The 23,854-nt window shown below is 59.6% G+C and overlaps 7 protein-coding genes across 7 annotated transcripts; 4 read left to right on the top strand and 3 right to left on the bottom strand.

The window, feature by feature from the left end:
- The first annotated feature begins 2,253 nt into the window (after window positions 1–2,253).
- THITE_2123077 (uncharacterized protein) lies at window positions 2,254–3,837 on the top strand. Its single transcript, XM_003657363.1, has 2 exons — window positions 2,254–3,502; window positions 3,577–3,837. Exons 1-2 carry the CDS (start codon window positions 2,604–2,606, stop codon window positions 3,815–3,817), a joined length of 1,140 nt encoding a protein of 379 aa, XP_003657411.1. The 5' UTR covers window positions 2,254–2,603; the 3' UTR covers window positions 3,818–3,837.
- Window positions 3,838–6,103: 2,266 nt separating this feature from the next.
- On the top strand, window positions 6,104–9,451 carry THITE_2123073 (uncharacterized protein). Its single transcript, XM_003657362.1, has 2 exons — window positions 6,104–6,344; window positions 6,818–9,451. The coding sequence occupies exons 1-2, from the start codon at window positions 6,314–6,316 to the stop codon at window positions 9,142–9,144; spliced, it is 2,358 nt and encodes a 785-aa protein (XP_003657410.1). The 5' UTR covers window positions 6,104–6,313; the 3' UTR covers window positions 9,145–9,451.
- Window positions 9,452–10,132: 681 nt separating this feature from the next.
- Window positions 10,133–11,971, bottom strand: THITE_2123070 (uncharacterized protein). Its single transcript, XM_003657361.1, has 7 exons — window positions 11,656–11,971; window positions 11,552–11,589; window positions 11,380–11,421; window positions 11,019–11,266; window positions 10,746–10,923; window positions 10,402–10,656; window positions 10,133–10,309 (listed from the first exon to the last, which is right to left on the bottom strand). The coding sequence occupies exons 1-7, from the start codon at window positions 11,723–11,725 to the stop codon at window positions 10,220–10,222; spliced, it is 921 nt and encodes a 306-aa protein (XP_003657409.1). The 5' UTR covers window positions 11,726–11,971; the 3' UTR covers window positions 10,133–10,219.
- A 445-nt stretch (window positions 11,972–12,416) lies between these two features.
- Window positions 12,417–14,596, bottom strand: THITE_2123067 (uncharacterized protein). The gene is made up of 2 exons (XM_003657360.1): window positions 13,665–14,596; window positions 12,417–13,606 (listed from the first exon to the last, which is right to left on the bottom strand). The coding sequence occupies exons 1-2, from the start codon at window positions 14,379–14,381 to the stop codon at window positions 12,428–12,430; spliced, it is 1,896 nt and encodes a 631-aa protein (XP_003657408.1). The 5' UTR covers window positions 14,382–14,596; the 3' UTR covers window positions 12,417–12,427.
- Window positions 14,597–15,145: 549 nt separating this feature from the next.
- Window positions 15,146–18,005, top strand: THITE_2082556 (uncharacterized protein). The gene is made up of 8 exons (XM_003657359.1): window positions 15,146–15,463; window positions 15,584–15,758; window positions 15,850–16,682; window positions 16,756–16,845; window positions 16,911–17,021; window positions 17,215–17,396; window positions 17,531–17,645; window positions 17,729–18,005. The coding sequence occupies exons 1-8, from the start codon at window positions 15,206–15,208 to the stop codon at window positions 17,813–17,815; spliced, it is 1,851 nt and encodes a 616-aa protein (XP_003657407.1). The 5' UTR covers window positions 15,146–15,205; the 3' UTR covers window positions 17,816–18,005.
- Window positions 18,006–18,581: 576 nt separating this feature from the next.
- THITE_2060019 (uncharacterized protein) lies at window positions 18,582–21,137 on the top strand (the record flags this gene model as incomplete). Its single annotated transcript, XM_003657358.1, has 5 exons — window positions 18,582–18,663; window positions 18,762–18,829; window positions 18,901–19,038; window positions 19,394–19,855; window positions 19,911–21,137. Coding segments are annotated over 5 exons (1,977 nt in total), but the record flags the coding sequence as incomplete, so codon positions are not given.
- A 111-nt stretch (window positions 21,138–21,248) lies between these two features.
- Window positions 21,249–23,173, bottom strand: THITE_2070892 (uncharacterized protein). Its single transcript, XM_003657357.1, has 3 exons — window positions 22,727–23,173; window positions 21,882–22,648; window positions 21,249–21,781 (listed from the first exon to the last, which is right to left on the bottom strand). The coding sequence occupies exons 1-3, from the start codon at window positions 22,816–22,818 to the stop codon at window positions 21,657–21,659; spliced, it is 984 nt and encodes a 327-aa protein (XP_003657405.1). The 5' UTR covers window positions 22,819–23,173; the 3' UTR covers window positions 21,249–21,656.
- Between the last annotated feature and the right edge of the window lie 681 nt (window positions 23,174–23,854).

Raw genomic sequence — 23,854 nt, 5'->3', positions numbered from 1 at the left:
CTGCGGCGGTGAGGCTGGCGCCTGCAAGAACGCCAGCACGCAGACTCAGGTCTCGGTGGTCAGAGACAAGATCCGGGTCCGGCAGTCCCCGACAAAGATTCGGAGCCGGACCGGAGGTAACGTGAGCCTGCTTAGCATACCCTCCAGTACATTTGCAGTCGCCATGGAGGGGAGAGTGGAGATATCGCCGCAGAGGTTCGAGGACCCCAAGAGTGTTTGTAATAGGCCCGTGGCGTCACTCACCGCCGCGCCTTGCCGGCCCTCAAAAGCTCCTCCCAAGGCTTCACGCCAAAGTCGACCGCGCGGGGCGCAGGATGTCGCGTGTTGCCCATTGGATCAAGAACGAACGAGCCCGCCTCTGACGCATCCGGAGGCTGTCGAGAACCCAATTGGAGAGAGGAAACCGGTTATGCTAGCTCCTACATCTCGAGAGACGGAAGGTGATGAGCACAATGAGGCGTCGGTCAGGTGCGGCGGGAGCTCCAGGTTTCCTTGGAGTCGAAACGAAGAGGGATGGGCACCGCTTCGTGCTGCTGAACTCGTCCCTGGCTAAGGTATACACTTCTCGGGCTAATTCGCCCTGGCATGCTCCAGGGAGGACAGAGGTCGCGGCGGCCTGTTTCACAAATGATGAATTCGAGACAGACGCACGCGAGACAGGGCAGGCACCATCCAGGGCAAGTACATCCCCGTTACCCATCTGCTACGCAAGGAAAAACGACCATCAGATGTTAGATCTCGCCACCTTGGCCAAAGACGCGTGCAATTGACTACGGAGAGAGGTCTCTGCGAGTTGTGGGCGCGCGCCGTCGGATCTGGCACGGCAATGGTCGGGTGGAGGGCTTTGTTTGCTCTCAATCACGGCGAGCCATGTATTGGCACCCCGCGTCGAGGCTGTTCCTTCCTGGTTTAGCTGCTTCCAAGTCGCTAGGTCGGGAACCGGCAGGGCAGTCACTCGAGCGTGGAAAGCACGAACCTCGATGGCGTCCGAATCGCATTTTGGACAGTGTCAAAATCCACAAGACGTCGAGATAAGGTTGGGTTACCCTTGTACTACCGTACCACAAACAGTAGCACAAGGTGCCCGCTTTTTGTTAGCGACAACGGCTCCCGGCGACCCCTGCCACGGTGGCAGCGCGCGCCAGTCCCGAACCAAGATCGCAGGTGGGTCCCCAGACCGGTCCCCAGCCTACACTAGTGTCGAGTCACCGGACCAGGCGACGCTTGCACTTTCCTGGGAGACCCTCCCGTGCGCGTCGGCCTGCACGATAACCTGGAGAGATGGAGCCTCCCCTCGCCGACAGTTGGATCTCACACACAGCCCAGCCGGGGTCCTGGGCGCCCCAGGTGTTGAGCTTTTCCGTTCCTGGCACCCACCGCAGGCCAGCCCGACCTCGTCTGACGCGGTCGATTGACCGTTGCCCGTCTCGCGCGAGATGGGCTTTCGCTTTCCGATGCCTTTCTGATCAAAGCCGGCTCCCAAAGGTGTTCGGCGCCTATCTTGGCCCTATGTGGTCTCCGGAAGGGAGCAGACTGTCGGGGCGGATCTAAGGGCTTCAGTGGAACTCCCTTGCCCATCAAAATCTTTGGTTCAATCTCTGCCCTCTCTCGAGGGACTGGCTCTGCACGGGACGGAGAGGCCCAGACAAGCGTAGGCATCGTCGATCGGACACGATCGCACTGCTGCGCTTGTCTCGGCGGCGCATACTGCTAGGCGAGCGCCGGGCTGGCTCGTTCCTCTCCATTCCTGCTTTGTGTTATCATCATTCCACGTACTCGGCCAGAGCGAGCTTAGTGCGCGTCTGGGATGGAGACGAGCGGCCCCAGAGTCTTGGCTGATCGGCGCCGTTGCTTCTGCCCGATGGTAAGTACGGAGCATGCCCAAACCCTGCTCTCTCCCGCCGTCTACACTAGTGGTATTCCATAGTGCAAGCTGCCCACCCACCCGTTTGCCCCAGCAGTAACTTATTTTGTCTAGCCGGTCTTTTTTGGGCTGTCATTGACTAGCACACCATCTCAGCCCTGATGTGGATGTTTGGCAGCTTCGAAACAGCATGGGTGTAGGCCCCTGCCGGTTCCTGCGTGGGCGGCGCTGCTGCTGCAGCAGCCCAGGCCAGGGTCGATGCATCTGGCATGGTGGCCGTGACACACATCTCCGCACGGCCGTTTTGCCTCGCTGCCCTGGAGATCCATGACTGACCCATTATGTGAGCAGCACGATGTGTGGTAAGGAGGGAGAGGAGCTGGGAGGCGGTGGGGGTGGGTGGGGAGGAGGGCTGTTCCCGGAGCAAATGCCCCTTAGACACCCTTATCCTTCCATGTTGCCGCTCGGCGATTTGAGCCGCGGCATTCCTCAATGGCCCTTATAATGGCGAGGCTATGCCTTGTTTGAGAATCGCTCTGTCTCTCCTGTCTAAGGGGGCACGCCGCTTTCCTGACGATCTTCTTGGTCTCCTGTATACTTATCCTCCAAGGATTCCTCCATTCCTTTCTGCTCCTTAGGGCCACGCTCGTCTCTCAGTCTCGTCGACGCGTCTTCCCCCTTTGGCCAACCCAACTCAACACCAAGGCAAGGTGGTTGAAGAAAGATGGCACTCACCAGCATGTCCCTAAGCGCCCTACACCTCGACTTCGGCGACAGCGTCGATTTCGACTTCAATGATTTCTCTGCCGGATGCTCGACAGGCAGCATCAGCGGATCCTCGTATGCCTCGTCAAGCTTTGGTCCTCACACGCCGACATCTGGCCGTTCGACCCCGCCTTTCTCAACTTCTATGGACTTTGGTTCCTCCTTCGCCTCCCCCGTCGATACAGTCCCGTTTGATATGACACCCCCCTCCTCTGCCAGGTCGACCTACTTTCCTACGACGCCTAAGACGGGCATTCTCTCGGAATATGTTCACCCGGTCTTTCCCGTCACTCCTTCGCGAGGGCAGCTCGGCTTTCCCGGCCATCCGCTCAGCAGCAGTGAAGCTCAGCTGACTCCTGCTCAAACGGCGGAGTGTGGCTTCTTCATGAACGAGCTTGGACCCAGCCCCCTGATGTCGACGTCCTCCGCCTCGGCGCAGTTTCCGCACATATTCGACTCGACCTGGATGCACACCGAGAGCCCCATAAGCTTCGAGCAACAGTCCTCGGCCGAGCTCGACGGCGCGCTCCCATCGCTCAAACTGGAACAGGAGGACAACATGACGACGCCGCTACCGCTTTCAGACGCAGCCAGGAAGCGAGCCGGGATAGGGGAGGCGCGGCATAAGACGACGGCCCTCCACCAAGCGCAGCAGCGCTCGCAAGCCAGCACGCGGAGACAGATCAAGAGGGAAAAGCGTCTTTGCGCATTGAAGGCGGACGATGGCGGCCACGATGGCGGCCACGATGGCGGCCACGATGGCGGCATGGCCGTGGACAACGTCGAGCCTCGCAGCAAGCATTACTGTCCCCATCCGGGGTGCAAATGCGGGCCATACCAAAGGAAAGAGCACTTGATAAGACACATCGAGTCGTGAGTTCTTTTCTCCATTGCACAGCAGCATAAACTTGGCCGGCCACGGCCTCACTAACGACTTGGCTCCACAGCATCCACGACAAGGGGAAAGTGTACAAGTGCAACTGGTGCAAGCACACGTCCAACCGGAGGGACAATATGAACCAGCATCTCAGGCTGCACACGCGGCCCGAGGGCAGGTCAGAGGGAAAGCCGAGGGTCGACTACAGCGCCGGCGCGGTTCTGGAGTTCGAGGAGGTGCAGAGGAACAACCGGGCTCGGCGGCGACGGAGCGTGAAGCCCAAGCCCAAGCCGGAAGACTCGCTCGCCTGAGTGAGCCGGATGTGTCGGAAAGGAAGGCGGAAAGGAGACACTACCACGTTTCGGGGTTCGGGGACTTTCGGTATGCGCGCTGCTGCCGCAGCAGCAGCACGACAAGGAGCTTACGAGTGATACCAATGTACGTTACCCAGGGCGGAAGGAAGGCATGTTTTCTGTTTTGTTCTTGTTTTCCCTCTTTTGGTGGGATGGATCTGAACAGGGGTGATGGAATTGGTCTGGCATTTGCGCTTTGGGTTATGGCTGGGCCGCAGGCGATACCGCATCTACTGCACGATCTGGGAGGGACCTGGGAGGGAAAGGGGAAGGGGAATAGGAAGGGGCAGGGCTTGGGCGAAAAGCACGCGGTAACGGTATGCTTGACTAACATGTAATGTATCAATGGTATTTTGGCTGCCAGAGCCGCAGACAGAACGCAAATCAAGAAAGTATGCAGTTCTCGCGAACGCCATCACTTCTGCCCATCATCGCCCATCATCGGCTTCTTCGACATGGGCTACATTCTCCGCCATGATGACAAAGTGTTTACTCATATGAGAGCCGCACCGCGGCAATGAGCGTCGTTGATCCAGCCCAGCCAGCCACACCGGCCGCTCCACGTTCCTGTGTTTCCTTGACTTACTCGTGTGAGGGCGTGGGTAGGTTGGTTCTGACAAGAACCCACCCCCTCCGTTGCCACCCCCGAGGTACCAAAGTGCGCGCACATCTCTTTGTCTTTGGACTGACTGAGGGGTGTCTCAGCCAAGGCATGCCGCGATCGTCCTGGGCGAGACAAAGCGCCGAGATCTTGCAGCTCGCTTCGTACCATTGCTTTTTTCTTTCACCTCCCCAGCCCCCCGTTGCGTCAGATCAGCTTATCTAGTACGTTCCTGTACGGTACATTCTCGTGCAGCAACACTGTAATCCGGCGTGGCGATGCTCAGCTGGGTATACACTAGTTTAACATAGCAGCGTCCCCTGTTCTGCTAGGGTGCAGCAAATCGGAACAATGCGCGCTTCTTCCATGGCGTCAGCATTTGGGGCTTCGGCCTTTTACGGCAATGCGACTTGCTCGATGCTGGCAAACGTACCCGTCGTCGTGGTGTGTGGATGGTCTGGGGAGGAATCAACTGTGAGCGCTAAGACAGACCGGCGCCCTCCTCTTACGTGACACAAATCTCTGTCCTACCCTTCGCGAACCTCACGGAACGCAATCCGACTTTCCAGCTGGAAAAGGGTGCGGTCACATTTCGCTGTTCGGCTGTGACTTAGACAGGCAGGTCGTGCGTCTGTCGGTAGCCAGTTAGATGGCAGGACGGTACCCGTCTTGCGCCAGTGCGCGCTGGGCGCTCGCTCAACTGAAATGCGTGATGCTGGCGTCCGGCTAAGGCCAGCCAATCGGCGCGAGTGTTCGGGGCACTTGGAAGGTTGATGTGTGACGAGATTGGGCGTGCATACGCCTGTCTCGTGGCTCGTTCGCTCTTGACTCGCGAATGTGAGATCTGCTTGCGCAGTCTTGTCAAGCGAATCGATCAGGGACCAGGCAGTGCCTTGGGTGACGGGTCTGAAGTTGGTGAACTCCCAACTGTGCTGATACAGTTCCATCGCTCACAGCGCCGGGCCCGAGCTCGAGGATTTGACTCCTCTTTTGGGCTGCGTCGGCCCGAGTATCGACCGTCTCCAAGTTGAGCCCTTCATTTTCACCCGGCAATCGGCACTTAGTGGCCAGCCCAGCAGTTTATACTAGCTTTCTCTGGGCAAGCCACACTTCTTGCTACCTGAGTCAAGAACCGTTAATACGCGCGAGTGTTTGTGAGACCACAGGACGAGCCCACATAACACGAGCTTACATGGCACCTGAGCATCTCCAAGCTGGCCTGCTCTTTGCGGAGGAAATTACCCGGGTCGGTTGGGGAAGGGCAAGCGGCCGCGAATCAACCCCGCACCGTGGTGCCTTAATGTTGGTGTAGATAATCTCGGCCCTACATAATCTGGACACTAGCGTAGTGTAGTGTACGATAAGGCGAGGAATTCCCATTGCCACGACGATGGAATTCTGGGAAAGTGGACATCTCACCAAGATATGCTGGGGCAAAGTCAGTCTGATTGGGCTGCTTTACTATAGGTAAGGTAGGCACACAAGCAGAAGGTGGCGCCAGGTTCGGTGCCGCTGCGGTTACTCGCGGCTGACCCCAGCTAGGTTGCCCGAGGTGTGACTGAATCGGGGTGCATGTTCGGGCTTGCACTTATCGGGGAGGGGCGGGACCCCTGTAATGGAACGTCCAGGGGATCGGCGGCCAGATTCAGCTTTCCAAGCCCAGGTTCTCCACCCTCCACTTCCAACTGCCAGACAACGAGTAACCCCATGCATGGGTCACCGCAGTGAACGACTGGCTTTTGGCTGCAAGCCGAGCCGACTCTGGTGAAACAGATGTGCTTGCAGTCGGCTTGGCACCGCAAGCTGCCGGCTCGAACCATCGATGAGGTGTTCTGGTCACCACCCCGCGGTACATGCTGTCGGATTACATACCTCGCTGTCTAGGTAGGTGACTGCCCGCTTTCTCCCCGATGCAGCAGCGTTCGCGCGGTTCGAAGACCGATGCGGCAGTGACCGTCCGAGCCGGACGCACGCATCTCGCATGAACCACGTACGAACCACTCCAGTGGGACATCCGCATCAACATCGCCCGGGGTAGCCGTGTACCAGTGACCTTCTCGACGGAGACAATAGCAGCCATGGCCGCTCCGTGCCTGCCGTCGTACCAGGAAGCCACCAAGCGACCGGACTGGCTGCAGTTCGTCGCCCCGTATATCCCTTTCCGGGAATATGCACCCCTCTGTCTGGTCTCACGACGCTTCTACCACCAGTTCGCGCCGCGGCTCTGGAATGACCCCCTCAGTGTTGCACGCAAACTTGGCCGAGATGAAGGCTAGTCAGCGGCCGCCCCTCCCACCTCTTCCCTTCCTGTCATTTTGTCTGTTGCCTCGTACGTGCCCGCTCTGACCCCCACGCAGATCCGACGTGGCTGCTGCGCTTTTTGGAGCATTCGGCTCGTTACGTCCGGGCAGAGACGCGCGCTCTCGTAACTTGCCTCGACCTGCGGGGATTTGCTGTGGGCGCCGGCCCTCTGTTCGCTGACGGCAGGTCGCTCTCCAAAGCTTTGCGCTTGCTGTCTGCAACATGGCCCCGGCTCCGGTGTCTTCTTCTGGATCGCCATCCCGGGTTAGCAGACCTTGACGCGCTGAGAGTTGCGCCCGGGTCGAATTCTGAGCCTCTTCTGCTCCTGAGTATTGCACACTGCCGGGATGAGCTGCCGCCATCCTTCTTCGCGTCACCACACCTAAAGAGCCTCGTCTATCTGGATGTGTCTGACATCCCTGGCTCTCTGCGGGGTCCCTTGGTCCAGCGGACATTGTGTCCGGCCAACTTGCCTAGTCTCCGCATTCTGAAGGCTCAGAAGCGGGAGCTGGACAACAAAACCGCATCTCTGCTCTTCAAAGTCTTCAAAACACAACTGTGGAGTGTGGACCTCAGCGGGAACAAGCTCACGGATGGCGTCTTCGATGACATTCATGAGTACTCTTTCCCAGAACCGAGTTCAAGAACAGGTGATTTTGCTGTCGAAGGCCGAGTGGTACACCGAACTGAAGGCAGCGGCTCCTTTGGGAGGTTCTGCACCGTCAACGAGTCTGAATGGAGCGTAGCATTCAGCCACCCTCATAGGTTCCTTGCCGATGCTCCGTTTTACGCGACGCATGCCCACGACGGTCCCGAACCGCCCGTCAACCCTCGCTTGAGCGGCCAGGCGAAGGTGCGGCCGGACTCGGCGGATGGGATCAAAAAGCTGTTCTCTGGCGATGCGGGCTCTCACGCTCCCTTGCTGGAACACCTCCATGAGCTGGATGTCTGCCGAGAGCAGCAAGGCATCACCCACCTGCATCTCAACGGCAACAAGGTCTCTGCCGCAGCACTTGGCAGGTTTCTCAGGTCGTCCTCCGGGCAGCTCCAGCACCTCGAGTGCGATTCCATGTCGTTTAATTTGCCCCAACACGTTCCTTCCACTTGGCTTTCCAAGGCGAGTCTTTCAGGTATCCTTGGCCTAGCACACCTTTTCCGTCCCGTCTTCTCGGCGAACCTGCAAGCGCTGCGCATCCACCATTCGCTTGTTACGCAGCTCTTGTCTCTGGAGCTCGGGGGCATGTCAGCCATGGCGAGCCTGTGGGTGGCCGAGACGCTGCTCCTCCCGCGGGCAGAACTTGCATATCCCGAGGCATTTGTTCCAGACATGAACCCCCGACTGCAGTCTCTCGTTCTGACGCAGATCCCAAGATACTCCGCTGGACCGCTTATTCACAAACTGATACACTTTCTCAAGCTGGCGTCGATCCAGGAGCGTGCGATCCAGGACATCAAAGCCACCAACCGCCGTGGACCAGCGACCCTGCTCGGCCTACGACATATCCGCTTTGAATTCGAGCCGGATCCCCGTGATGCGCTTGAGGACGACGTAGAAATCGAGTTACCCCATGACCCTGCGGCGGTCATGGACGACTACTCCAAGGATTTCAGCTTCTTTGGCGAATCCAACTGGTCGTCTGAGCCGTCGACCACCTCCAAGCCATCTTCGATGTCAACAGCAGCTGTAGAAAGACACAGTCCCCGCAATCCGTCCGAGCCCAGGGGCCAGACCTGCAGCTGCGAGTCGGCCCGACCTGAATCACCGCACTCCCCTTCCTCCCATGAATCCCACCCCAGTACAGAGGCCACACACCTCCTGCACACCTGGAGCTGGAATGCCCAAACATTTACCCTCCCCGTCTGGATCGGCTTTAGGACCGCAGACCAATGCACCCCGGCCGTGCGCGAATACATGCGGCTCCTCCGCGCTCAACCCCACCTGCAAGCCGACCCCGTACCTGCGTCGCCATGCCACGTCGCCGCGGGCGTGCCGCCGGGCGAGCTCATCTTCTCAGCCGCCTGGGAGGCCATCCTTGTTCCTCCTTCACCTCCTCCTACACCCGCTGCTCTACATTTTCACTCTGCCGCACCGTTGCCACCACTACCACCACCAAGTGCGACCACAGTTCCTGATCGGAGTAGGAACAGTTGTGGATTTGTTCCTAGACCGACACGCGACCAGTTGAGCGGCATGCGGGATGTCCTGGCTGCCATCAAGGCCTATAGGGCGCAGACGAAGAGGGCGTATGAGGAGCTGAAGCGCACTGCAGAGCGTGATGGGGGCAGAGGAGAGGTGAAGCTTGGCGAGCCGCATTTTCACTGGACGGGGAGGCTCGAGGTGTCGGTGGAGGAGGGATCGTCGAGATATTGGGATTGGCGGTAGTTGGTAACAGTTTTCTACGGCGTGTAATATTCCGTGGCAGGTTGGGCGAGGCAGGGTCCGGGGAGTGGTCTTGGGCGGTGGGATGGGTGTCAGAGACTCCGTGGTCCGGAGGAGATATTGTTGTGGCTAGACTTCCTTTCCCTGCCTCCTTCTCCTGCCTGTTCCCCGGATTCTTCTCCTGCTCATCCTCCTGCTTCTGCTTTTTCATCCGAACTCTCGTGCGCCTTCCCGCACCTTCGGTGCCTGCCACTGCTTTATATACGAGTCCCACCACGCAGACTCCCACAGCCACCCCCCCAATCAACGGACTACCGGCATCATAGTCAAGCGGCTTTGGGGGGTGTGATCCGGTGGACTTAGCAACCGAAGGCGCCCGGGTTTACTCCCGGGTGCGTTGAAGCAATCCCATTTTGGGGGGTTTCGTAGCCGACTACCTCCCTTCTTCCGGCGTGGGATTGGGGCTGGTCGGTGAGCTTTTTGGCTTTTCCCTGTAACGACCTAGGGATACTAAGTACTATCTTGTGTGCTGGGCCGAGCTCAGATGTCAAATGAAGACAAGTACGAGCGTCAATGCTGCAACAAACACGTAAGTGAGATGGGGGACGCTCCAGGCCATGTACTTTCCACGATACAAATCCAGAGTCAAACAGCCAACGTACGAGCTGAAAGTATTTCGTACAGCGAACTACACCACAAGCCGCGAATATTGGAGAGAGAAGGGATATGCTACTCTATTTACTAAAGTAATGTACCTATCAATACCAAAAAATGGCCGGATGACATCCCCAGGCCTGATCTGGCCAGGGCATTTCCAAACAGCAGCCGACCACACAAAGGCTGAAGGCCAGAACCGACAACCCGACAAGTCTATCCCTCTACCCGCCGGCTGTTCGCTGCATTGAGAGTCGTTTGTCCCTCCCCCACCACAACGCCGAAAAAGGATCATCCGCCCGACCATAACGCTTTGCGATGTAATGTACAGTACATGGGGCGCAGCCGTCTCACAAGAGGAGCATATACCCTTTAGTTATCCTCACCAATATCTAACAACCACTCTCAGTTGCTGGCCACGCTCTCATTTCCGGGAAAAGGCCGAGTCGAAGGCGGGGATCAGCGTCTGCGCCAGCCAGAAGGAGAAGACGAGCTTGGGACCGGTCATGAGAAGCTGTGTTTTTGTTTTGGCCCGTCGGCGTCAGCACCAAAACCTTGTGATTACTTCTCAACCAGCTAGTAGAAAAAGCGAGGGTGGGACGGTACCTTGGGAACAAGCCCCTTGAAGAAGGCCGAGGGGCCCTCGTGCCTGGCCATGTTGGTCAGGATGCGGAAGCCGCTCTCGGGGTTCTCGAAGTTGCGGTTCTGGATGCGCGTCTTGATGACGTCGAGCGGGGCCGACACGACCAGCGAGGCCGAGGCGCCCGCGATGGACGCGACAAAGTTCTGGAACCAGGTCGCCTTGTTGTAGTCCTGGAGGTGGAAGATGAACTCCTTGGCGAAGGCCGAGCCGCCGAAGAGCTGTCCGGGGGATGTGTTAGCATCTTCGACCCGGGGGGGATTACTTGGGCACAAAGGAAACGGGAAGGAAAAGGAAAAAGAAAGCATACCGCGAACGAGCCCGGAGCGTTTCTCGCCGCCGTCCAGCCCCATCCTCTGTACAGACCGAACCCTTCGTCGCGGATGATCTTGAAGATACCACGGCCACGGAAGGCATCCGGGTTGGTCTGGCGCTTGATCTTGAGCACGTCCAGGGGTAATAGGATGATCTCGCCGATGCCGATGAGACTGCGCACCCGCCACCACCTCGGTCAGCCCCCACCCTTAAACCGCCTGATCATACCAACATCCCGACGCTTTGGAAGAGTCGGGTCGAAACGCACCTGCCAGCGGTCGAGTGCATGATCGCCTTGCCCGTCTTCTTGCCGAACGCGCGCTCAAAGTCCTTGCCGTAGTGGGTGCCCAGGAAGTCGCGCGCCACGGGCTGGCCGCCGTACTTGTATATCCGCTGCAGCACCTTGTAGCCGGCGGCGTACCCGAGGCCGGGGAACAGCGAGACGAACTTCCTTCCGAGCGGCGCGGCCGCCTTGTCCTTGAAGATGACGGAGTTGAGCTGTGAGAGAGAGGTGACCTGTTCCGACGCTCCGGAATCAGCAACCACTTTTCCGCTTCCCCTTCCCCATCCCTCTCCTCCGGATCCGAGCTCGGGGTTTCTGTTTGCGAGTGGTTGAAAAAGTAGCTCACCTTCCCCTCATTGCTCATGAGCCGCTTCGCAATGGTGTCGACCTGTTTCCGCCATCCGCGGTCCTGTCAGCCCCCAATGCCTAATGCCCGGTGCCCGGCGTCAACGCCAACCACCACCGTGATCACGGCCGGGGTTCCTGAATCGCAAATCCGTCGGGAGGAAGGAACGCACGGGATGGAAGACGGCGAGCTCGGCGATACCGGCAGACCCTGATTGACCACCCTGCGTCAGCAATTGGTGTTCCACTGAGCCCAACGCAGAGATCGTCGCCCTACCTGAGCCGACGAACCGAGCGAGGTTCGACTCGGACTGCATCTTCTTCCCTGCAACCGCCGGCGGAGACATTGTGTGTTTCGGTTCTGGCTTTTGGCTCGAAATGATAAACGGGATCGCAGCCAAACGGTCGCAAAGCAAGTTCAGGCGCTGCAAAAGGGAGCCAACCGGCGGGCGACGAGAGCAACTGAGAAGTGAAGGAGTGGACGTGTTGCGCGGTGAGGACGGTCGGCTCCGGTGCAGCGCTCAACATGACCGCTCACTAGCAGGAAAAAAAATCATAGCTCCGACAGCGGGCCGGACGACCCCTGGCGCTTCGCAGTGGGGCTTGTTCCTGGATGGGGCTTAGTGTCGTTCTTAGCTAACGTTATCGCTGTGGACATGAACATCACTGCAGTGTGAGTCTCCATGGCAGGGGTGCAGAGACCCATCTTATCGGTTGTGTAGGTATTGTATTGGTTCCCTGCCAAACTTTGGAAATCATCAAACGTCTATCCGAAGTAGTAAGAGAAAACGCATTCGCCGAAGGTTTTTCGAGCAGTTGATATTGGATGTTTATATTCCCTGGTATTCTCGCCCTGTACCAGCACTACAATGTGATGACTCCCCAACTGTCCCAGAAGCAGAAAGTACCGCCCAAGACAACGCCGGCCCAATGCAATGGTCCCACAGTTTTGTTTTACCGCCAAACCAAGCGGCTACACCGCCCATGCATGCCATACCACCGCGCTCAAGGATTCCCCAAGCGGTAGGTACTCTACAAGCAGGGCCGCTCTAGAAATCCCGCAGCACCGCGACGAGATCATCCACCCTGGAGACCTGCGCGAAGAGCTTCCTCTCGCATTCGAGGAACCGTGCATACCGCTCGTAGTACTCCTTGCGCATCGTGTCCTTCTCCCGCCCCCTGACGTCGGTGCGCTTGGTCGTCTCGAGCACATCTCTCTCCTTTTCGCGCAGCGCTTCCAGCACCTGGATGCAGTGCACCATCGTCTTGTAGCTGGTGTCGAGCAGCCGCTCCAGCGAGCGGTCGACATCGCAGAACCACAGGAAGAACGATTTCTTAACGTCCGCCTTGACGTCGCGCGGGACTTCCTGCACGTCGACGAAGCCCGCCGTCTGGAGCTCCAGCATCTTCTGCTGCAGCTCCGGCTTGCGCATGAGCGCCACGTTGGGCAGCGCCTTCTCGTCGAGCTTGCCCTTCGCGCGGAGGATGCGCACGAGGCGGAGACCCTGCCGGCCCGAGGTCTGCTCAATTACCGAGTCGAGCTCGGCCTCCCTCAGCGCCTTCATCAGAGGGATGAAGTCGACTGTCCATTCGTCCGGCCCGCAATGCCGGACGAAGCGCTGCCTGCTCTCGGAAAGGAGGAGAAGGTGCTGTCGGAGTTGGGTAGGTCGGTCCAGCCGCCGCTCCTTTAGGGTCGCCGACTCGTCAAACTTGACGGCAGCGCCGTTGACGCCGTTTACGCCCTTCACGCCATTCGTTCCGTTCGCAGCCGGAGGTTTGTAATCGGCGTCGTAGTCGGACTCCTCCTCGGAGTCGTCTTCGTCTTCGTCCTCGTCCTCGCTAGCTTCGCCATCGACCGCCGCTTCCTCAACCAACGCTTTGCTTTTCGGGGCGAACTGCTCGATCTTCTCGGCAGCTCTCAAAGAGATTTGTCGCTTATCTGCTTTGCCGATTCCCAGAGAAAGGTCGATAGATGTCTTGAGGTTGTCGAGAATTTGCTCAGTTGTGACAAACCCCGGTCCTTTCGCGTCGGCTTCTTCCTCGTCTTCACCAGCGTCCATTACGGGGTCCGGGCGGGAACGGGAAATATCTTTAGTGAGCAGCTTAAGAAGCACACCGTACACGTATGCTGTCGTCTCTCCCAGCATGTCAGTCACGAACTGGACCAGGCGGCGATTGCGCAAATCGACGATGCACTTCTCGTAGTTAATCCGGATGACTTGTTTCGGCTAGAAGGAGGTCAGCATCGTAAATCGGGCGGGCCATGTGGGCGGGAAATCGACCTACATCCAAAGCAGGGTCCATATCTTCGTCGTGGAAGCCGTTCGCGCCATTCGTCATGCCGATCCCCGTTAATAGCCTCCGTCTCTTCGCTGCCGAGCCATTTTGCTCCAGCTTGCGCTTGAGCGACTTGGACTCGGCACGAACTTTGCGAAGGCCCTGGGCGATCCTCTCCTGTAGCTCGATCTTTGCCTTGTTCCCTTTGACCCCGGACGGGAAGTGCTTGTCCATAACCTCTTTCTCGACGATCTTTAGGACGTCGGAGGGGCTCTCGAAAGTCTTCGCGTGGACGACATCGATCAATTCGGCCTCGACAAGCCGGCAGATGATCGAGTTCAGGTGGGCAGCGCTCTTCACCAACGGACCCGCCTTCTTGGGCGGCTGATGATCCCCGTGGACTCCGTTCGCCTCGGGCGCGAGGTCGTCGTTTGCGCCGTTGAGAGCGGCCGCCTGGTTTTCTTGCTCAATCTTGGACTGGTAGGCGGCAACCAGGTCCGAGATCCTCGTCTGGCCCGCAAGAAGCAGGCTCTGCATGACATCCTTGGCCGCAGGGCCGAAAGAGGTGTCAATCATCTCGAGAATCTTGCCAGTTCGAACTAAATTGTAGGCATGCTCAGCATTCGCCTCATAGGTGGCGAATTCGGCGCCGGGGTCGAGATGGTAGAACAGCAGGTTGTGCTGCTGGAGAACGGCGAGACCGTGGCGGAGCTGGCGCGGCGTCATGGAGGTGTGCTGCACGAGCTGCGGTAATGTCGATCTTCCTTTGCTGAGCAAGGCGGCAAAGATTCTCTACATATCGGCCTCGGGTTAGTCGGGCGCAAGTCATGGCGACTGAAGCGCTCATCTAGGCGAGCGAGCACACGTACCGAGGGGAGCTCGCCATACAGCTCGTAGACAAGCAGAGCGCACAGCTCCGCGACGGGCTTGGTCTTTGCTCACAACGTTAGCCGAAGGGCGTTCATTCAGATTGGACGGTCGCACGAAAGGAACAGGAGTTATGAGGGCGGCTCGACCTACAACCAACATGACGATCGCGGGGGCGGGGAACAGAGCAGGCGTCGCTGGCTGTGGAGATTTGGCGTCTAGAGATGCTCTCACTCTAGAGCTGCCACGATTGCTACCGGAGAGTCATTGAAGACAAAACCGACGGTGATGCGTCCTGGAAAGGTGCAGCGCCGAAAGGAAACGGTTGTTTGGTGGGGGACTGGAGACCTGTTCGAAGATAATTTTGAGCCGCCAGCGGAGGGGAGTCAGAGGTCGCGGCTCGCTGGATGGAAATTTTGACCACTCAGAAGCAGCCATTTCTTGCTTGACGGATTACTCCGTAGAGGGGTCCACAGTGAGTCTAGCTGGTCAACTAGCAGCAGCTTGGCGCCTGCAGGGCCCAAGGCACGTTCTCGGCAGGACGGAAAAATTGTCATACCGGGGGAGCCCCAGGGATTTTTCGGAATCCAAGGTCCAAGGGAAAGTCGTGCAGGCAGACGGGAGAGCTCGCTCTGCGGCAGCAAACCTCCAGCAACAATTGACGACACACGGCCCCTGCCACCATGATCTGCAGACCGGCTCTGACGAGGGGCAGCCAGCTAGCTCTTCGCCGCCAGGGAGCTGCGAAGCTTGCGCGGCGCGGCTTTGCGGCCGTTGCGTCGCCGAAGGCGTCCTACGAGCCGACCACCATCGGCGATGTCAAGGTCGCTTCCCGCGACGACGGCGGGCCGACCACTCGCCTCGCCGTCGTCGCGAAAGCCGGCACCCGGTACGAGCCGCTCCCGGGCTTGACGGTCGGATTGGAGGAGTTCGCCTTCAAGGCAGGTCTCTTAGCTGTTTTCCATTGCGCGCCGCCTCGCTTCGCTCCGGCGAGCTGGCCGTTGCTGGTGCGCGGGCTTCGGCACCGGCAGCAGATGAGCTAATTTGCGTCACGCCCGCAGAACACCCAAAAGCGCTCCGCTCTCCGCATCACCCGCGAGACCGAGCTCCTCGGCGGCCAATTGAGTTCCTACCACACCCGGGAAGCCCTCGTGCTGCAGGCCAACTTCCTCCGCGAAGATCTCCCCTACTTCGTGGAGCTTCTCGGCGAGGTGCTCTCGCAGACCCGGTACACCAGTGCGTTGCATACCTACTAGCTTTTCCTGCATCCCTGCATCTGTCAGCGCGGAGGAACGAGCCGTGCTTACTGTTTTGTCAACAATAATAGCCCACGAGTACCACGAGGAGGTTGAGGACGTCATCCACGCCAAGCAGGCCAAGGTCGATGCTGCCGCCGTCGCCCTCGACGCCGCCCACTCGGTTGCTTTCCACACCGGCCTCGGCGCCCCTCTCTATCCGACCCCGAGCACCCCGATCTCCTCGTACCTGAACGAGCACTCGGTCGCCGCCTTTGCCGAGGCTGCCTACTCCAAATCCAACATTGCCGTGATCGCCGACGGCGCCAGCCAAGCCGGCCTCTCGAAATGGATTGAGCCCTTCTTCCAGGCCGTGCCCGCCCAGTCGCCTTCCCCCCTGAACACGGCGGCGTCCAAGTACTACGGCGGCGAGCAGCGGATCGCCAGGCTCGGCGGCAACTCGGTGGTGATCGCCTTCCCCGGCGCCGCCCTCGGCGCTAACCAGCCCGAGATCGCCGTCCTCGTCGGCCTGCTCGGCGGCGAGTCCACCATCAAGTGGTCGCCCGGCTTCTCACTCCTGTCGAAAGCCGCCGCTGCCGCGCCGGGCGCGTCTGCCAAGGCCATCAACTTCGCCTACTCGGATGCCGGCCTTCTGGCCATCCAGATCAACGGCCAGGCGAAGGCGGTCCGCAAGGCCGCCGAGGAGTCGGTCAAGGCGCTGAAGAGTGTTGCGGAGGGTGGTGTCTCGAAGGAGAACCTGGTCAAGGCGATTGCCAAGGCCAAGTTCAACCTGCTTTCGGCCAGCGAGGCCAGCGGCACCGGTCTCGTGCTCACGGGCTCCAGCCTGATCCACGGAGGCCAGCCGCTGCAGGTTGCCGAGTCGGTCAAGGCGCTGGAAGGCGTGACTGCCGACAAGTTGAAGACTGTAAGTGTCCGCTGTGGTCTCTCGCACAATGCCTGCCAGTCGACATCTCCTGACATCTTTGCTCCAATTGCAGGCTGCCAAGACACTATTAGAGGGCAAGGCGTCGGTTGCGGCGGTGGGTGATCTGCACGTCTTGCCGTTCGCCGAGGAGCTCGGGCTCAGGGTATAGACGGGACCGAGCAGGGTCTGTAGACTGGGGGAAGGGAAAAGTGGAAAATGTACCAACAGCCCTCTGCCGCCGTAGACTCGCGGCTCGCCCATCACACTGTGCATATAGTGATTCTACACCTAACTCACTTTCCTCTGTCTGTATGCCATGGCGAGGGGACTATTACTATTGTCGTCGATAGAGCTGGGAGCTAGGGAGCAGCGGATGGCGCGGTGTGAGCGGTTGCGTTAGATAGTGCCTGTTGGATGTATGAAACAGCGACGGTTGCAAAACAGCGGGACAGCACGCACCCAAGACCTAGTATGTACACAGGCCACGAGATGTTGCTGCTCGCGCGAGCTGATCTGGAGGGGAGCGGGATAGGGGATATGTGTCTGGTCACGTGACTCGGAGCTGGGCGGAGCTTGTCGGCTCTTCGCGAGCCGTTTTCTCGCGCCCAGAAAACGGGCTCATCCCGAATCTCGCTCGCACTGCGAAACCAAGTCGGTTAACCGTCCTGCCCCAACCGCCAAAATGACGTTCGCGTGGAAAGCCGCTGGCCTGACGTGAGTCAATTCCTTTTTTTCTTCTCTTTTTGGGTGGTTCTCGGCCGCGCCTTTTAGAGAGGAGAGGGGGGGAACACGGAGCAGATGAAGAAGAGCCCATTGCTAACTCAAAGCTTTCGGCAATCCCTCCACAGCTACAACCGCTACCTCGCCGTCGCCGCCCGCGTCGTGCGCCGCAGCCTGAAGGAGGATAAGAGACTCGCGGCTGAGCGCCGGGGCCAGCAGGACCTGCGATTCGCGAAGTGGTCGGTAAGTGGGAAGCCGGGGACATGGAAGGGCGGGTATGGGGAACAGAGAGGCTGATGACGCGGGATGCCCCGGGATCAACACAGAACGGCAAGCAGGGAGAGATCAAGAACCTGGCCGAGGCCAACGCCCAGGCGGCCGTCGAGAGCGCTGCGACCGGTGGTACGGCTTGAGGAGGAGCAATGATGGGCTGAGGCGATAGTGGGGGTGGTAGAGGAGGGTCGGATGGACGGACGGGGGCTGGAAAGGGTGTAAAACTCAAACGGACTGGCGCGCTACGGCACCTCATCGCTTCCGGCGTCTGCGAGCGTTGGGACTGTACCATATTCGGGAGATGCTCAATAGAGTACCTTGACAGAGACGATGCCCTCGGACCGGATCTTTCCCCGTCCAGTCCTGCGGTGTGTGACATTAAACCTTGCAAAGTGCGTAAATCCAATTCCGGGCACAACCTTAGGAAACAGGCTCGTAGAAATGCGGCAATGCGCTTGTTAGATAGGGAGCACAGTTGTTCAACGGCGATTTCGTCTGAGGTGCCGTTAGGTGGTTTAGTTATCCACTACCTAAGGTAGCTGCCTACACCAAGCTTACCTCTCCAGAGCCCACAGTTACCAGGCGCAGAGAACAAACAGACCAACCAATAGCTTCACGACTGCAAGCGCACCTTCAGCACAAACCATAGCTAAATCCTTTTTTCCATTTCTTTTCCAGTCGATGCTCAAAGCATGCGCTCGGCTGTCGACGGAAAAGAAGATATGGCCAGGGGTATGCGCTCTTCCGGAGCCCTTTCTTCCGTCTTTTCTCCGGTGCTGGCGTCCCTGGAGAGACGAACTCTCGAGTCCGTTGATTTGGTAACAAACAGTGTGAGAATGACCAGCCTTTTCGAATCTCGGCATCGACGAGCCTTTCGAGTCCGGATTGCAGCCTGACACCCTCGATGAGCCGCCACCTCCGCCTCCAATATCCAGCGAGGGCATTGTTGCGGTAGATGTCACCCAGAAATTCCTCGCTGCTGCTTCATGTTCGTCTCTGCCATCTCGGTCTCATGAACACTCTCACCCTTTTCCTCCAGACCGTAGACCGCGCTCTTGTTGACCATTTTATTTTATACTCGCCCAGGCTTGGAACCAGGAGAGCTAGTCAAGGATGGCTACTTTACTCTGTTTGCGTCCGTTGGGGCGCTCGAGGTTTGTCTTCTCCGGCACCAACCTCGCCCGTGAGGCGAGATGCATGAGACGGCAGGCCAACCAGAGCGCAGGTCATGGACCCCAAGATGGACAGCGGCTGTCTAGCACCGGGCGAATCGCTGGACGATGACTACGACGTGTCACGGCCTCTCCTCCCCAGCGAGGTGATCGGCATAATCGACCAGTTGCTGTCTCTCGAGGTCGGTGGTGTTTGAGCGGCCCGCGTACAGCCAGAAAGAGCACCTCCTTCTAACTGCGCACGGCAGATGGCATGGCACCTCGGCTACCCGCTATCTCAGACTGTATTCACTAGTGTCTACATCGAGAAGATGTTGCATCCGGCTCCCGAGACCCTCCGGACCGCTGATTTCGTCAGGAACCGTGCCCCTGACGCGCCGCGAGATCCCATGCTTGGCGCCCTCAGGGCTTATGTTCTCGGCTTGGTAAGGGCCTGCTACCATGTCAACGAGCGCATCAAGCATGAGCACTATTACGAGGTATGTGCCCGCAGATTGTTCTCTAGCACTCCGTCAGCTGCCGAGCCAGCCGGTAACGCCCGCTCAGGAAGAAGATTTTGTTACAAACACATACCATAGGTCACTTCTCGACGGATTCTCCCTGTCTGAGATCTGCGACGAGATCGAGGCAGCCCGCGGGGTCGTTCACGATCTCAGAGCCACGCTGACGGAGGAGATGGCCGATGCTATATGCCTCCGTCTCGAGCTAAGGACTGCTTTTCTGCGCACATTCGAGCTTTCCCCCTTGAAAAGTACCGCTGATTTGCTCAGCAAGCCCTGGTCGGACATGCAGAGGATATGGGAGTCCATCAAGAAGACTCGCCATCTTGGCAAGCCCGTCCCTGCTGCCTTTAGCACAAGGATACAACGGCGGCTTGCCAGCACGCTGCCCCCGCGCCCCATGGTGCAGCCGAGCCCCGAACAGACGGATGAACACTTTGAGAAGTTCATCGCTCACGGCATGAACGCACCCAAAGTCCTGGAATATACCAGCCCCCAGTCTCTCCTGGTAGGCTCGGGCCGCCCTCCTATTTGAGACTGTCGTACCCTAACGCGGGAGCCAGAACTTCGTCCTGACGTTCCAATCCCAAAAGCCCCAGCCGCTGCCCTACATCCGCGCGCTTCTTCAACATTTCGTCTTCGGGGATATGGTGGTTGTGGGCCGCCTCAGCATCCGCCAGGTCCTCGACGAGGACCTATCCATCGTCGTGCTGCCCTCCAGCATCCTCCTCGACCGCGCCAACGACGAGGTCGAAGCGCCCAACCACCCGCGCTACGTCATCGCCCAGCAGATGGAGCTCTTCCGCCAGCGCGCCGCGCAGTCCTACCTCGACCTGTTCCGCGCCCTCAGCCAGAACCGCTGCCGCGTGCGCCGCACTCTCTACCACATGCTCCAGGACTGGGAGACCCTGCAAGTCGACGCCGAACACATCGACCAGCTCCTCCAGGCCTACACGGAGGAGAAGCCGATCGTCTACCCGCCGTCCGGCGCCGCGCCCACCCACTCCCTCCCCCTCTCGTCCTGGACCTACCACTACAAGCTCCGCCTGATGGAGTGGACCGTCCAGCTCGGCTTCGAGCTCGAAATCTACCAGCCCGACGAGCTGGCCGGCATGTACTGGTACCTGGGCCACCTCGCGCGGACGCGCGACCAGCACACGGAGCGCATCCGGTTCTTCACGGCGCAGCGCATCAAGGCCGCCGGGCCGGGCGCCATCGACGCGGCCGCGGCAGCCCAGTTCGCCCGCTCGCGGGCCTACCTGCACCTCACGACGCTCGACGCGGCCGCGACCGCCGAGATGGCCGACGCGCTGAGCAACCTCTACACGGCGCTGCGGCGCCTCCTCGTCGGGGGCGGCGCGCTGGCCCCGCCGCCGCGGCCGTACAGCACCGACGCGCTGCGGTACGAGGTGCGCATGCGGCCGTTCGCGCCGGTCGGGCTGCCCGCGCTGCCGACCTTCGCGACCTTCTCGCGGGCCGTCGCGCGGCCCGACACGCCGACGGCCGCGCTGCTGGAGCGGGCGGCGCGCGGGGCAGCGGCCGCGCGCCGCGCGCTGCAGGCTATGTCCGCGCTGAGCGCCGCGGACGCGTTCGCCGAGGCTTGCCACGCGCGCTGGCTGGCGGGGATCAGGGACTGGACGAGGGCGGCCGTGGCGCTGGCGGTCGCCGTGACGACGGTGCAGAGGGCGGTCGCGGACCGCAGGGAGGCCGGGCTGAGCGTGCTGGTGCCCCCGCCCGCGGAGCGGTACCATGACTGGTGGGTTGTGCCGAAGGTGGTGGTGGAGAAGTGACTAGTCTGCTGGGGTCGACAGTGAAATTGGAATATATTTACGCATAGAACGGAGGTGTGGGAGTAGAAGGAGGGAGGGCCAAGGCAGATAGGGCAGATAGGGGGTTGTCCATGGGAAATCGACTGGGAGCACGGTCTAAGATGCAGGCGTTTAACATTGCCGGACCCCTGATATCTACAGCGCCGCCTTGCCCCTTCCCTATCGTATGACCTTGACTAAATCTGCAGGATTACCTGGTGGCACAGCGCTCCAAACGCTGTATTTGCCCTACATCCCTTTTGTCCCCAACGTCAACCCCGCCCCGCCCCATCACTTCGTCTCGTGTGGATGGCCGAGACCAGAACCATAATAGCGTGCGAGACGCTTGATCCCAGTTTAGTCGAGAAGCCTGTTGCTCTTGTCGTTTAGTGTTACACAGATCGCGGGAGAAGTTCCGGTACTGGTTTTGGAGAAAGGGGGCAATCTGTTAGTCCCATCTCCCGCGTCGTTTATAAAACAAGTATTGCTGATGTCCGCGATTTATGCCGCGACGGCCTTCTTAGCAACGGAGCTCCTCAACCGGACGGAGTACTCGTAGAGCACGTCCTTGAAGGCAAACAGGAAGGCGGCCGTCAGCACGCTCTGGGTGACCTTGGGGCCGATACCTGGTGGGGGACATGGTGGTTAGTTGTCGGTTTCCGTGGAACAAAAGAGAAGAAGAAAGCATGCCAGAAGAGAATAAGTTGGCAGGCAGGAAGCACATACCCTTATACAACCCGGCATAGCCCTCCTCCCGGACGACGCGGCGGATCGCCTCCGTGACGCCCTCCTTCTTCTCGCCGGCCTTCGCGACGTGCATCTGGCTCTTGACGGTGATGTACGGGTACGTCACGGTCGTGGCGAACAGCTTGCCGAGGGCGCCGAGGAAGAAGGCGACGGTGGGGGTCACGCGGCGGCGCTTCTCGACCATGTTCTTCAACTGCTCGAACAGCGTGTACTGCAGGATGGGGTTGATGACCAGCACGAGCGCCGGCACGACGCCCGCGAACAGCGCGCGCGGGCCCTCGGTGCGCAGCAGGCTCAGCAGCGTGCCGACCGTGCTGGGCTTGCCGCTCTTCTTGCGGCCGTCGGCGCCGGGGCCGGCAAGACCCTGCTCAGCGGCGTCGGCTTCGTCGGCGCCGCTGGCGTTCTTGCGGGCGGTCATGCGCGTGTTGACGACCCAGATCGGGTTCGTCAGGATGACGGTGGCGGAGCCGGCGATGGCGCCGGCGATCATGCTCTCGACGGTCGTCAGCTTCTTGGAGGCGCGGCCGGCCCGGGCGGCGGCGGCCTCGAAGAAGGCGCGCGTCCACTCGTACCAGTAGTAGTACACGAAGTTGGTCACGCTGATGCCGAACAGGGCCGACGAAAGGCCCGAGTACAGGCCCGAGATGCCCTCGCGCGCGACGATGTTGTGCACGGCAGCGAGGAAGGCCGTCTCGGCCCGCTTGGACTCGACTTGGGCGCGGGTGGAGAGCGTGATGAGCGGGTAGCTGGACCATGATAGCGTGTTAGCTTCGAGGATCGAGTCTGAGGGTGAGGAAGGGCGGCAATGGCGGCAAATTGCCTACGTCAGGGCCATGGAGAGGACGCCGCCGCCGGCGCCAGCAAGGGCGTGGGCGACATTGTCGTTCTGCGGCAGCACAGGCTTGGAGTGGGACATCGTGGGCGTGGCTGGGCGGTTGTTACAAGGTTGCTGCGCTTCGGGGCGAAGGCAGCTAAACGGCTCTGCTGGCGGTCGAAATCGGCGACAAAGACTGCGGTGCGCTGGAGGGATGGGGCAAGACCTGAGGGGGTCAATTCACAGAATGACCACGACGACCGGAGTAGGACAGAAATAATGTCTCTAGGAGAATTTTGGTCTCAACCCGTGGAGAATGCGAATCTGGGAACAATGCCGAAACAAGTCTCCCACATCTTCTTTTTTGCTGCTCCTGGATTAAACTCGATGTCCCGGAGCGGTTAGGGGAGGCCGTTGATGTTCGTTGCCGCTGCCGAGGTCCGATAACCAGAAGTGCGGGACCCAGTGGAAATGATGGCAGGGGTTGGCTTCCGGCGGGCCAGCGACGTCACAGCCGTGAGCCGGGCGTGGCGGCTTTCCGCGGCAGTTGGCAGTTGGCACTTGGAGTCATGTGAAAGCGCGTCCTTGCACTGACAGCCGCAGAATGAAAAAGGCGAGCGAGTCCTTCACGACTCGCGTTTAACTAATGCCCTTTTCTTGAGCTTGCAAAAGCAGGTAGTCTAACCAACGCGCAACCACTTGCCCTGTCTGTCAAAGTCCTCGAAGTACGCAGTACTGCCCTGGTATCGCGGGCACCCTGAATACGCAGCTGCGGGTATCTGCAGCTAAATGCAAGCTGCCAATGCCGCTTGTTCTCGCCCGAGGGTGTGCTGCGAGTGACAATGGCGACCCTTTTGTCCATTGCGGAGTCGAGCTGCGCATTGCCGGAAAGATGAAACACCACGTCGCGGGGAGAGCCCTGGGAAGAAGGGGATGCACGGATCACATAACCACACTTCACCAACACGGTCAGCGGGGCACAGAAAGCACAGTCCTCCCCCAGCCATCTGCTTGGCACAAGTTCTATTTTTGGATCGGTTTCCCCGAAGCACCAACCCCAACACATCAGACGCCCCCAACTCGTTCTCGATGGAGACACGAACAACATGGCACGGCATTTGGCCGCTTCGTCTCATCG

The sequence above is a fragment of the Thermothielavioides terrestris genome, chromosome 6 (genome assembly GCF_000226115.1).
Source record: "Thermothielavioides terrestris NRRL 8126 chromosome 6, complete sequence".
Lineage (NCBI taxonomy): Eukaryota > Fungi > Ascomycota > Sordariomycetes > Sordariales > Chaetomiaceae > Thermothielavioides > Thermothielavioides terrestris.
The sequence above is the reverse complement of the archived record's forward strand: the minus strand, read 5'-3'. Positions and strand labels throughout refer to the sequence as shown.

What these genes read in the sequence shown, in the direction of transcription:
- THITE_2123077 (XM_003657363.1), top strand. Translation starts at nt 2,604, where the DNA reads ATGTCCCTAAGCGCCCTACACCTCGACTTCGGCGACAGCGTCGATTTC. An exon ending in TTGATAAGACACATCGAGTC is followed by an intron (nt 3,503 to 3,576) that starts GTGAGTTCTTTT and finishes TTGGCTCCACAG; the next exon opens with CATCCACGACAAGGGGAAAG.
- THITE_2123073 (XM_003657362.1), top strand. Translation starts at nt 6,314, where the DNA reads ATGCTGTCGGATTACATACCTCGCTGTCTAG. An exon ending in TTACATACCTCGCTGTCTAG is followed by an intron (nt 6,345 to 6,817) that starts GTAGGTGACTGC and finishes ACCCCCACGCAG; the next exon opens with ATCCGACGTGGCTGCTGCGC.
- THITE_2123070 (XM_003657361.1), bottom strand. Translation starts at nt 11,725, where the DNA reads ATGTCTCCGCCGGCGGTTGCAGGGAAGAAGATGCAGTCCGAGTCGAAC. An exon ending in CGCTCGGTTCGTCGGCTCAG is followed by an intron (nt 11,590 to 11,655) that starts GTAGGGCGACGA and finishes GTGGTCAATCAG; the next exon opens with GGTCTGCCGGTATCGCCGAG. An exon ending in TCAAGGGGCTTGTTCCCAAG is followed by an intron (nt 10,310 to 10,401) that starts GTACCGTCCCAC and finishes ACAAAAACACAG; the next exon opens with CTTCTCATGACCGGTCCCAA.
- THITE_2123067 (XM_003657360.1), bottom strand. Translation starts at nt 14,381, where the DNA reads ATGACGCCGCGCCAGCTCCGCCACGGTCTCGCCGTTCTCCAGCAGCAC. An exon ending in ATATGGACCCTGCTTTGGAT is followed by an intron (nt 13,607 to 13,664) that starts GTAGGTCGATTT and finishes ACCTCCTTCTAG; the next exon opens with CCGAAACAAGTCATCCGGAT.
- THITE_2082556 (XM_003657359.1), top strand. Translation starts at nt 15,206, where the DNA reads ATGATCTGCAGACCGGCTCTGACGAGGGGCAGCCAGCTAGCTCTTCGC. An exon ending in CTGCCGACAAGTTGAAGACT is followed by an intron (nt 16,683 to 16,755) that starts GTAAGTGTCCGC and finishes CTCCAATTGCAG; the next exon opens with GCTGCCAAGACACTATTAGA. An exon ending in TGCGATTCGCGAAGTGGTCG is followed by an intron (nt 17,646 to 17,728) that starts GTAAGTGGGAAG and finishes GGATCAACACAG; the next exon opens with AACGGCAAGCAGGGAGAGAT.
- THITE_2070892 (XM_003657357.1), bottom strand. Translation starts at nt 22,818, where the DNA reads ATGTCCCACTCCAAGCCTGTGCTGCCGCAGAACGACAATGTCGCCCAC. An exon ending in GTCCTCTCCATGGCCCTGAC is followed by an intron (nt 22,649 to 22,726) that starts GTAGGCAATTTG and finishes ATCATGGTCCAG; the next exon opens with CTACCCGCTCATCACGCTCT. An exon ending in CTATGCCGGGTTGTATAAGG is followed by an intron (nt 21,782 to 21,881) that starts GTATGTGCTTCC and finishes GTCCCCCACCAG; the next exon opens with GTATCGGCCCCAAGGTCACC.